At 43.1% G+C, this 12,645-nt stretch overlaps 1 protein-coding gene across 1 annotated transcript in view; it reads left to right on the top strand.

The window, feature by feature from the left end:
• The window catches only part of RIPK1 (receptor interacting serine/threonine kinase 1), a 36,808-nt gene that overhangs the window by 22,857 nt on the left and 1,306 nt on the right, over positions 1–12,645 (top strand). Inside the window, exons 8-11 of the mRNA XM_084620069.1 lie at positions 549–645; positions 5,364–5,972; positions 8,882–8,959; positions 10,959–11,111. Of these exons, the coding sequence (XP_084476195.1) occupies positions 549–645; positions 5,364–5,972; positions 8,882–8,959; positions 10,959–11,111 (937 nt within the window). The remainder of the gene's footprint in view (positions 1–548; positions 646–5,363; positions 5,973–8,881; positions 8,960–10,958; positions 11,112–12,645) is intronic.

The raw sequence follows: 12,645 nt of genomic DNA, 5'->3' as shown, positions 1-12,645 counted from the left end.
CCCACATATAAACAGTTGTCAGAACAAGGCCATAGCCGTGGATTTTTTTTTTTTTCCAGTTAAGCTCTACATGTAAATACATAAAATAGGGCATGATTCTGCTACCCTTTAAGCAGCATCTTACTCTGCAAGCAATCCTATAGATTGCATTGTGATAAGTCTATGACTTGTAGGTACAGCCCTGAGGTGGAAGCAGTGCAGAGAGTCACTGTCTAGTCCAATGGGATTAGCTCATGGACTAAGACAGTAGTCAGTGTGAGTAAGGGCACAGCTTGGCCAGATCAGAGAATCATGCCCTATATATACATAGTAATCATTCCTGCCTTCCTTGAAAGCAGACACTGCTTGTCTGTAAACTTAACCTCACTAGTAAGCAAGCCCCACAAAGCAAGGATCATGGTCCACCAGCATTCCACCAAAGAACGTGAGATCTATGCAAGCTGTTCACTTGGGCCACTCGCTGAGGAGATGCATTTGGTTTCTACAGTAAAGATACTTCCTTTGCTTAAACTTTCACCTGCTTCATGATATTTTTTTCCTGTGTACAGAAAGTGTACCCTGGGCCAACTGAACTTGTGAAGAGGATGCAGTCCCTTCAGATAGACGCTGTCGCAGAATCTCCAAGTAATGGACATGCACAAACAGGTGATTACTACATCACTTCATAATACTTTTTCATATTGCCTGCTTAGGGCAAAATTGGGGACAAATAAAATTGATTCCATTATTATTAAAAGCTGTAATGAACAGACCCAGTTGTTCAGAACTCGGGAGAGAATCTGGAGTACTGAATAAAAAGATCAGATTTATCTGCTGTTCTAAAATGCAAGTCACAGAAACACTCTCTCTTGATCACTATTTCCAGGCGCTACAGTTTGAAAAACCAGATTATTTTTAAACTCTTGTGCTTTTGTCTTTCCATGCAGAAAGTATTTTCTCTTTCCATCTGTACTTCATTTGTTCAATACTTGTTTTGTCCATTACATTATATGTTCACTTTGATAACATCCTTAACCTTCCCTCTGTTGATTCACACCAACAAACTTTTGCTTGGTCTTTAGGCTTCAGTACCATGCTATATCAATTTTTGGAATCATCTCCCCTTTCCAGTCCAACCTTATCAGTGTCCTGAGAACAACTAGAGTGAAAAAAACTAGAATGTATCACTTGTTTTAAGATCTTGCTCCTTATTGATTCTGCCTTAGACACCATGGGACTGGTCGTGGGTTACTCCATTCATCTGTTCCCTCCTTTGTCACATATCAGCTCAAATCCTGGTTTGTTTCACAGCTTTGAGGAAGTATATAGTTGTAGATAATTATATGTGGTCATACCACTAGGTCTGTAGTGGAAGGTGCGTCTCTGTACTTCTTTCACCCAAGTGCCCTGTTAGCAGGGGTTCAAATCTGTAGCACTGTGTAACAGGTCCACCATCCTAGAGTGCCCCTATGGCCTTTCAGATGGTCTCTTGTGTTGGGACCTTGCCAGGTTCCCCTAGTGTCACCCTCCTTCCATGGTCACCACTGTCCTTAAAATCCCAAATAATCAACTCAAATGTCTTCTGTTCCTCCTCGGGTCTTTCTACAGTCCTTGTCTCTCTGCTAAGCAGTGACAAACAAAGAATACCATTAAACCACTCCCAGCAGTTTAGGGCATGTGATTATAGGCTCTCTGTCTAGTTCTCAGACTCCTTCATCCTGTTCTCAGGATACTGACTAGCAGAGCTAATCCTCCCTCTGCACTTTCCTGGTTTACCTCTCTTACTAGCGCTTGCCAGCCCTCTCCCACTCAGAGAGCATATTAGATGCCCTCTCTCCTAGGCCTCCTCCCAACTGCCCTGACCTCCTTCCTTCAAGGCCTCCTTGAGCTTGATTCACCCTTTCCAGGTGTACCCAGACAGTACTAATAGAGCTTTCGGGCTCCAGTTAATCCCTTTTCAGCTGTGGCAGTGTGACAGGGTGCTCTACTCACCGCAGGTCTGGCGCTGCCTCCTGGCTGTTCTGGGGAACAGTACACCGGGTCAACACCTTTCCCCAAGGCTGCAAACCATCCCTCCACCTGTGTGCAGCTGCTCTTTTGCTCTAGGAGTTGCTGTGGCCTCATTGTGACTCACCCCTCCAGCTAGGTCACTATTGTGGTTTCCCCTTCTGAGGGGGGAGGGAAGAGGTCTCTTCTGCCAAACAGACTCAGGCAGTCTTCCTATGCACTTCCCTAGTGGCTGGTTGGGAAACCTGGGCCCATTCTGTACTCCATGTTCTGGCTCAGGTACCCTCTAATCAGCAGTCAAGTCTGTTCCATCCCATACCTTACTGCATTTCCCTGAGTTGTCCTAACCTTTGGCTCTCCCTTCCTTCTCTGGGTCTGCCAGCTTCACCACTCTCTTCTCCCAGTGAGCAACTACAGGCTACCCATCTCTGCTACCTCCAAACACTCCTCCCTCTTCCCAGTCGGTGACTGTAGATTTTCCCAAGACCCCCCCTGTTTCCTGTATTTTATATACCCCCTGCCCCCATTCCTGCACAAGTGAGCCACTCTCCAATTATCTGCCTCCAGCCCAAAAGCTCCAGTTTGCAGCCTAATTAACAGATTGGGCTTACCTGGCCTAATTCAGCTCCTGCAGGGCCAGTGCGCGGTGCACACCCCATCACAGGCAGGTTTACACATTCCATCACACACACACACACATAAGTGATGTTAGAAAATCCAGTAAAAACCTCCTGCAAAGTTTTCTTTTGCTCAGACCATTTTGAAGATAATCTAGTTCAGATAATACTATGTGATCAGTCTTGTCATCTGCCTGACAAACCTCACCCCCCAGACAGGTTAGCAGCAACTCACACCGTTCTTCAGCAGAGGTAATGAATTTTAATCGGGCAGCAGCAGGGCTACATGTTTAATGTGTAAGTTATGTTTTCTTAGGAAAAATATTAAAACGTAGCAGCACCATGTTACAAACTCTCTCATCCTTTTAAAAAAAAACCTTTGGTGTGAATGTGGCGTTTGTGAAAGGTGATCCACTGACAACCTTGTAGAGGACAATCAAAGTCCTCTCTTTATCCAGCAGATAGACACAGTGCAGCCCGTGGTAGTGTAAGGGCACGTATATGCTTGTGTTTTTAAAACCCAGGTTCTGAGACTCCCTGCTACGGGTGTACAGACCCGGGTTCATGCTAGATCATTAAGAACGGCGTAGACATTGCAGCCTCCCTAGGCTTCAGAGGCCAGGGTCCAGCCTGAGCCTCAGATGCGTTGCCCTGGGTTTTAAAACTCAGTGTAGACATTCTTGGAGGCTACGTCTACACTAGAGATCTGACAGGGGCACAACTGTACTGATGCAGCTGTGCCACTGTCAGATCTCTCATGTAGCTGCATTATGCCATTAGGAGAGAGCTCTCCTATCAACATAATTAAACCACCCCCAATGAGTGGCAGTCGCTTTGCACACTACCGCTTATGCTGGCATAATTTGTGTCACTCAGAGGTGTGTTTTTTCACATCCCTGAGTGACGTAAGTGGTATTGTAGACATGGCCTAAGAGTCCTCAAGCCTGCCCTGGAGGATCATTTGTAGAGACGGTCACAGTCCTTGACATTCAATCTAGCACCTGTCGAGTGCTGACAGTTGCCAACTATGGTGGGGTTGTTTTTTTCCTGTTGCAGTGGTGATATTTATCCACTTGACACCAGAGTAAGTCAACCAAGTCACATTTACCATGGAGCAGCCATCAGAGAGTAACGGTTTTCATTCACCACCAACCTAGATTGGATTCAAACGTGTATTCTAGAGATAGGAAGGTCAACATTCCATACATCATCACCAATCCCCTGACTATCCAGTCCCATATACGCTTTGTTCTAATGCTACAATGGCCTTTTTGAGCCCCATTATTTTCAGTGATGCCCAGCATCTACAAGACCATTTCAAAGCTCCATGTTGATGCTGTAATCCTTTTAAATCTCAATAGGAGATCCTCTTCAGCCCCATACTACAAAAAAAGCAGGTTTTGAACTATTTGTTCAGTCTTGCGATGCTATAGAATGATTAGAATTCAAACAATCCAGTTCAGACCACAAGCAAACCTTTCATTGTCTCTAAGGGAAGCTATGTGTGCGCAACCATCCAAGGACAGAATTTATCTGTAAGGTTTAGGTGAAAATCATGGGTTACTTCCCTCTTCGCCCATAGACATTAAATGGATCTTTATTAAAATATATTCTCTGAACTCTAGAAGAACAAGCTAGACAGAGATTGAAAATCAAAGTTCATTAAAAATACAGAATGATGCATTCATGAAGGCTAATTTGAGATTTGCTGTGATAGGATCATTGAAAGAAACATGACTTTTAGTGCTGTTTAAAGTAGCACCTACAGTGAAATTCTGAGAGTCTCATTCTCCACTATCTCTCTCCAATTTTGTGCAATATAACTCCATTGGAGGTAAATTAGTGAACCAGGACCTCTAAAGTCCAAGACCTTTCATTCTTCCCTTCTTGGCCTGATGTGTTGTGTTGTATTTCTGTGCCATGTTCCGCTTAGAGGTGGCTGCATTTCAGTGGTGCTTGAAACGTTTACTATCCCTATAGATACGGTCTATAGCAAAAAGAAAAGGAGTACTTGTGGCACCTTAGAGACTAACCAATTTATTTGAGCATAAGCTTTCGTGAGCTACAGCTCACTTCATTGGATAAATTGGTTAGTCTCTAAGGTGCCACAAGTACTCCTTTTCTTTTTGTGAATACAGACTAACACGGCTGCTACTCTGAAACCTGTCTATAGCAGTAGTTCTCAAAGCCGGTCCACTGCTTGTTCGGTCCGGCCCGCCAAGGGCCTTCCCTGGTTTGTTTACCTGCCGCATCCGCAGGTTCGGACCTGGCCAATGGGGGCTGCGGGAAGCGGTGCGGGCCAAGGTACGTGCTGGCCGCACTTCCCGCAGCCCCAATTGGCCTGGAGCGGCAAACCGTGGTCAGTGGGAGCTGCGATAGGCCAAACCTGCGGACGCAGCAGGTAAACAAACCTGTCTGGCCCACCAGGGGCTTTCCCTGAACAAGCGGCGGACCGGCTTTGAGAACCACTGGTCTATAGGATCTGGTCTTGTAGCATTGAAGTCACTGAGCTTTTGCCATTGATTTCAGTATGGTCAGACCCACAGTTTATAAAGATCATTTCTGATGAAAATGTCTTAAGTAAAATGTAAAATATATTATCTTTTCTGGAAGAGATTACCTTTAGTTATGAATTATTTAGCTGTTTAATATAAAAATGCTAGACTCTACCATAGTATTGTTGAGATGTAATTGAAAATGACAGGTATATCTTTGCATTATAGGCTAATTCAAGTATTAAATTTCCCTTCCCTGCTGCAGATCAGCCCAATTCCCTACATAGCTCTCAGGGTCTCATGACTGGCAATGTGGATGAAGCCATGTTTGCTCCCTTTCCGGTGAACCAGCCTGTCGAGAGCTGTGAGACCTCCTTTGAGGCCTCTGTGGGCCTAGAAAGAAAATTGCAGGATGAATTAAATTATCATAAGTATGGCAGCCGGATGGATAATTTTGAAAGCCAACCTCTGGTATACAGTGCTGAAAAGAGAGAGGAGGAAAGACGACGAAGGGTGTCCTTTGATCCATTTACAACTCCACCTGCTGCTCCACAGATGAATGAATCATATCTGAAAGCTGAAAGCACAGGATCAAAAGCCAGTTGCTATAGTAACGTGACCAGTTACAGTCATTTAAAACAACCACCACCACCAGCTGCAACAACTCCAATATGGGAAAATTTACCATACAATCCAAATATTATGTATGGGACAAGGCCTGTAGATCCAATAGCAGGATGTACAGAGGATCTCTATGGATCAAATTCAGCCAATACATTTAGTCTGAATAAACCTCCTGTGCCTGAATCTGGCCTAGACCAGCAGCCACAAGCATCCACACCTTGGATTCCAAAGAGTTTGAATACAGAGACAGGTAGGTGAGATATTGGTCTTACTACTTTTTTTGTCTAAAACACAAACAGTACTCCTTTTGTCGTCTTCCAGAAGTAAAATGGCCACTGATCAATTTGTAGCTCACATACCAACAAGCAGCTGATTTCATACTCTTCAAGCTATGGTAGCAAAGGATTTCCTTTAGACATATTATGGTCCACTGCTCTTCATTTTCGTGATACTTTTATATCACTCCGTTCATTAAAATGCTGTGGGCTTGATTCTCCTCACGTGCTTGTTTTCATTGGTGTAACTCCATTGATGTCAATGTTACTCCTGATTTACATCAGTGTAAGAGAGAAGAATCAAGCCACTGACTGCATGCTATTATCCAGTTGGTACTCCTGGGGGAGTTCTGTGCCACTGCACAATGCAGAATTTTGCAGAAATTAATGTTGTGCCTGCAGAATTTCCTTTCCCCCACAGAAATGGGCTGCAGTGCTGCTAGCCACCACTAGGGGCCACTGGACTCAGCAGAACCCAGCTTGCACATAGAAGACACTGCTAGGGGGAGGAGGAGGGAGCTAAAGGGTTCCTGGCAGCTGCAGTTCCCAGCATGCCCTGAGGGAAGGAGAGGGTGGTATGCAGGAAACTCCATGAAAGTTTGGGACCAAGCATCAGGCTGTTTCTCCTTCTGGATCCCTGGGCTCTGGGGGAGGAGGGGAACAGGTGCCTGGGCAAGGGGGGGCCCCCACGGTAGAGCTCTGGGGAGGAGGGGTTGAGGCATATTAGCAGAAGGGCACCACAGCTGGGCTCTGCAGTGGGGGCGGGAGGGGGTGTGAGTGTCTGGACCCCCGGCTGGGCTCTGGGGTGGGCAGAGAAACAGGAACTGGGTTGTCATAGGAGTTTCTTTAACTCTCTACTCCTGGGGGAATTTTTGTGTGTGTCTGTATTGTTACAGACATACTTGCTGACGGGTATTTTGAAATAAATTACCAAAATAATTGAAACTGGCATGATTATGTAGTGTTATTTTAACAAATAAAATTTGAAGAATTTTAAAATATTGTGCCAAAAAATAAAAAATTCTGCGCACAAAATTCCCCAGAGAGTAAGTTGGGCAGCTAAATAACTAATGACCTCTCCCAGCCCATCTAGGGTGAAAGAACCATAAACAAGAACAATCACCAGATTGTGCTAGAAGCAAATGGTAGTTGATTTTAGACTCACAAAAGTGTGTAAAAGGAGTCAGAATCTTACTGCAGGTCAGTTGCAGCACAGAAACAGTCTTAGAGTGAGGATATTTCGTACCTTTCAGAAAATGAATCTTTGCCAGCTCTGGTGGCTTGATTGGGTAAATGCTCTACCAGATGGAAGATCCATGTTCTTAAGTGTCCCTAAATTCAAGCCAACAGGAAGCTGATACTCTTAGCTGCACAGAGAGCAGGTTATATCTAATGCTGCTATGGCAATGCCTCTCAGCAATTGCAGGTGAGGTATGTATCCTTAGGAACAGAAGGCTATAGAGCTCAAGAAGGGAGAGAATATTGAGAGTTTAGCAAAAAACAAACATAAACAAACAGGTCAATAACCGTGTGTTCAGTGGAGGTTGTCCCATACCATTTAGGAAAAGGACAAGGTATTATACAGATTAATCATCTTACCCTAGAATGCTGGATTTTCCTGGTATGACTTTCCTTTTCAGCACTTTACACTAAGGGTATGTCTACACTACCCACCGGATAGTGATCGATCCAGCGGGGGATCGATTTATCATGTCTAGTCTAGACGCGATAAATCGCCCCCGAGCACTCTCCCGTCGACTCCTGTACTTCACTGCCGCGAGAGGCGCAGGTGGAGTCGACTGGGGAGCGGCCGCAGTCGGTGAAGACACCACAGTAAGTCGATCTAAGTACATTGACTTCAGCTACGTTAGTCACGTGGGCTAACCGCAGGTGCTACAGAGTTGACAGAATGCAAGATTTCATTGTACAAAAAAAAACACCAAAAAACCGCTGTATGGAGTCTGCGATTGCTGTCTACATCAATATATTGATTGCGAGGAGTTCGTGAGAGCTGTGACTGTCACATCTGCAGGTGGAAACTAACTCTCAAAATCACTAATGTTCAAATATTTGGATAGAAAGAAAAAAGAAATGCAGAAGAGATTACTGAGAAGCAGCATGATATAGTGGAGAAATACCAGACTACTAGCATGGCCACCCAGAGATTTGGTGCATGGTAAGCCAGGATGTGAATGTACAGCACACTAGCCTGCTGTGCCCTAAGTTGCCCTATGGACGCTGCTGCCACGTGCTAAAAATTCCATACTTAGTGTTTCAAACAGCAGTAAGTCAAAGTGCACTATAGAAGTTAGTGCATGGCAGCAGGGTCCACAGGGTGACTTAGGGCATGGCATGCTAGTGTGCTGTATATTTATACCCTGGCTTGCTGCGCACTAAGGCTCCATATAGGCAAGCCCTGAGAATCGGATGACCTGCCAGCTCTTCTGTTAACTTGTTGTGTTACCTTAGACTGGAATTTTCAAATTTGTGTACCTAAAATTAGGTACCTAAATCCATATCTAGACTCTAATCCTGCACTGGAATCTGCTTGCAAAGGAACTCTTACATCTGTGTGGAATCCCGCTGGTCACACTGGCACTTCGCAGACTCTGTATGGATGCAGGGTCTACGCTAGAGGATCTTGACACGGAGTAAGGTTGTTAGGCACTTCACTAAACTATGATTTGTTTAATTAAATATACTTTTATTGGATTTGTTATAAAGCTTCTTAGCTTTTGGGGTAACAGCACCTTTCCCCCACTCTGTATTAGGAGCATTAACTGTGTTCTTATACTATTATAAATATAACAGTTTTGAAGTACTTGTGCCTTTAGGTTTTTGATGACCAAATACTTTTGCATTTGTGTGTTTTGTAATTATTCAGGCAAAACGGAATCCAATCCTTTTAAGAAGGGGAATTTTGCATATACTCCTACTACACCTGTACAACACAAAATCACAGGTAAATGCTGTAGCATTGATATTTCCTAACGACTAACACTAAATGCATGCTAACCTTATTTCAAAAATTTTGGACCAGCTTTACTAAAAAGTGAAACTGAAATCTCTACCTCTAAAAACCGTTAATGAAATACCTCTCTTTGTTTTACAGGGTATCATTAAGCACCATGTAGATGTGTTATAAAGCACAGAGATATGAAGTATCATGGCTCTGAGAGACAAACTGCATGATTTTCCAGGGCCTTACAGAACTGTGAAATCATGACTTCATACCTGGATTCACTTCTTTGAGAAGTGAAACTATAAGCCAAATCTGAGTCTTCAAAAGCTTCATTTTTCACTTGTATTTAGGCTTTGTTCAAAAAAGCATTTTTGACTAAAAATGAAGCTGTTGAAGTAGTTAGCGATAAACACATCTGTGGTCGGTTAATAGGGATGTAAAAGGTGAGAATTAGTCTTACCAGTTAACCCGCCTTAACCATTAACCCCTGGCCAGCTGGCCGATCCCAGCAGCCCTAGCTGCGTTGGCCGGAGCAGGCCCAGCCATTTAATCGGTTAACCATTTAAATGACATATTTTTAATCATTTAAATGGTTAACTTTTTTTAAACAGTATTTATATCCCTAATTGCTACATATTCACCAATGGCAGGGACGTTACTCTTTAATTTTATATTTATCATGGTTAGTTGTTACTGATACTGATTGAAAATCATGTCTAAGGAAATGTAAATGTATGTGACACTTTACAAACTGAATATGACTGTTTTCAATAAAGTATGCAGATGTTACTGTGGATACACACACACAGCAGATCTGAAGGGGCCATTTATAGCCATTTTTCAGAGCAGGAATAGCATTTTATTGTCAATTCTGAACAACAGAAAATTGTTCAACCTTGCTTTGCAGTCTTCTCACTCAAAGACAATTTATAATACATCTACCTAAGTATCTTCCAGAAACTATTGTCATGATATAAAATGAACTAATATGGTTGTAATCTAAAATAGCACTGATTTTACATACAAGTTAAATGCAAAGAACTACTAATTCAACATTGTGGTTCAGTTTTTACACCTATAAAAGATCTCAGAGATATTGTTTGTCTCCTCCTCATCTCTTAGCTTGATTACCGTAAGCATATTAAGGGACTGTGCCCTTTTGAACTTCCTGATCTTTATGCACTTAAAATCTCAGCCGTGCCTATTGAGAAATGTAGTAATCTATTGTGCCTCCAAGGTACAGCCCCTCAGAGGGGACAGTACAGGGACACACTAACCATGGGGGAGCACCTAGAAGTTTTCTGCTCAGGACTTCTCTAAAGTGCAAGGGTTGTAATCTGCAGATTCATGGAGCACAGCATGCTTCTCCCCGAGAGCCAGTCCTGCTGTAATGGCCAGTAGATAGCTGGAAGTGAAGCCATATAAAGATAAGGTTCTGTATATATTAAATCTGATACATGTAATATTAAATCCAGTAAATATTTCACAAAAGATCTGGGGCCTGATCCTCAACTGATGTAAATCAGTGTAGCACCATTGAAGTCACAAACTCAGAACTCCCCATCTCTCTTAATCTTGCTTCCCCTGGCCCCCAATCCTCTGCACGGACACCCTTTTTTTTTTTTTTTTTTAAAGGAACATTGCCACCACTTTGATATTTTGAGATTGACTTTCATCTTTCACCCAGTGAATTATGTCTCTGAACTGTATCACCTATTCAATTCAGAATGTAAGATCCTAGGGGCAGGGATTGTGACTTCCTCTATTTGTACAACCCAAAGCACACCAAGAGCAGCCAGTACAGAAGTATCATAAATTAATAATGGCAAAGTTCCTGCAGTGGCCAAAGAAAGGCCGTTTCTAGTTTAAATACAAAATAATGATCATGGCTGTATTTGGTTTAAATACAAAATAAATCATTCTTCCTTGCCATCGTATCTCTTGAATTCTAAACTGCATGTACTTGATTATATATCCGTCTTAAACTGCCTTTACACAGATGAAGCTGCAAAATACACCATATATAACAGTACCGGAATTCAAATTGGAGCCTACAATCACATGGCGATTGAAGACCAGAATCTATATGTAAGCAGTGTTCCAGTCAACATGCAAAACTCTTATGCACATTATGAAAACATAGGTATATTTGGTAAGAGCAATCTCTCTCCGTTCTTTCATAATGTTCCTCTTTACAATCAGCTCTTTGTTCCTTGTGCACCCCACCCCTTAGTCCCTGCTCGCCTCACTCTTTCGGCACAATCTGAAGGCTGACAGTCTGTTTCTGAGAACCATCTTTGGGGAATGTACCGTGCATCTAGCTCCCTGTTGTATTCAGAAGTTAGCCATTTTGGGTCCTTTATTACATAGCATTACAGTTAAGCAATACCTAAGGTTATCATCATGAGTGGTGGTTTGTACTAACGTTGCTTTGTATTATTACACCATTCCCTCACCCACCCTGTTTCATCACCTCTTAGCTGATATTCTCCCGCAGCTGCCTCTACCAAACCTGAAGCTGACATTAAGCATGTCAACACAGTGCACTGTCTCATGAGTCACCAAGTCACAGCACCTGTGGATGTGTACATAAAGACAGAGGAAAAAAAAGAGCAGTGGAAGCAAAACTAGGATCAGTGGACCTGACTGAGAGTTCAAACATTTCAGTACAGGAGGGGCAGGACTATTTTAAAAGGTAGTAGTTAGGGTGACCAGATAGCAAGCGTGAAAAATCGGGATGGGGATGGGGTGGGTAATAGGTGCCTATATAAGAAAAAGCCCCAAAAATCAGGACTGTCCCTATAAAATCGGGACATCTGGTCACCCTAGTCATAGTATTTGTATATACTGGCTTAAATCACTACTGCATATTTTTAATGTATTTAATTGAGAAGTCATAACAGTATCTTTCATCCAAGGATATCAAAGCATTTTATAAACATTAATTAAGCCTCATATCACCACTGTGAGGTAGTTTCTCAATTTTACATATGATTAAAGAAAGACACAAGGACATTGTGACATGTCCCAGGTCAAAAAAGCAAAACAGTAGTAGATCTAGGAGTGTCATAGAATCATAAAATATCAGGGTTGGAAGGGACCTCAGGAGGTCATCTAGTCCAACCCCCTGCTCAAAGCAGGACCAATCCCCAACTAAATCATCCCAGCCAGGGCTTTGTCAAGCCTGACCTTAAAAACTTCAAAGGAAGGAGATTCTACCAATTCCCTAGGTAACCCATTTCAGTGTTTCACCACCCTCCTAGTGAAAAAGTTTTTCCTAATATCCAACCTAAACCTCCCCCACTGCAACTTGAGACCATTACTCCTTGTTCTGTCATCTGCTACCACTGAGAAGAGTCTAGATCCATCGTCTTTGGAACCCCCTTTCAGGTAGTTGAAAGCAGCTATCAAATCCCCCCTCATTCTTCTCTTCCGCAGACTAAGCAATCCCAGTTCCCTCAGCCTCTCCTCATAAGTCATGTGTTCCAGTCCCCTAATCATTTTTGTTGCCCTCCACTGGACGTTCTCCAATTTTTCCACATCCTTCTTGTAGTGTGGGGCCCAAAACTGGACACAATACTCCAGATGAGGCCTCACCAATGTCGAATAGAGGAGAATGATCACGTCCCTCGATCTGCTGGCAATGCCCCTACTTATACATCCCAAAATGCCCTTGGCCTTCTTGG

Source organism: Lepidochelys olivacea, assembly GCF_965140295.1.
Source record: "Lepidochelys olivacea isolate rLepOli2 genome assembly, chromosome: 2".
Lineage (NCBI taxonomy): Eukaryota > Metazoa > Chordata > Testudines > Cheloniidae > Lepidochelys > Lepidochelys olivacea.
The sequence above is the reverse complement of the archived record's forward strand: the minus strand, read 5'-3'. Positions and strand labels throughout refer to the sequence as shown.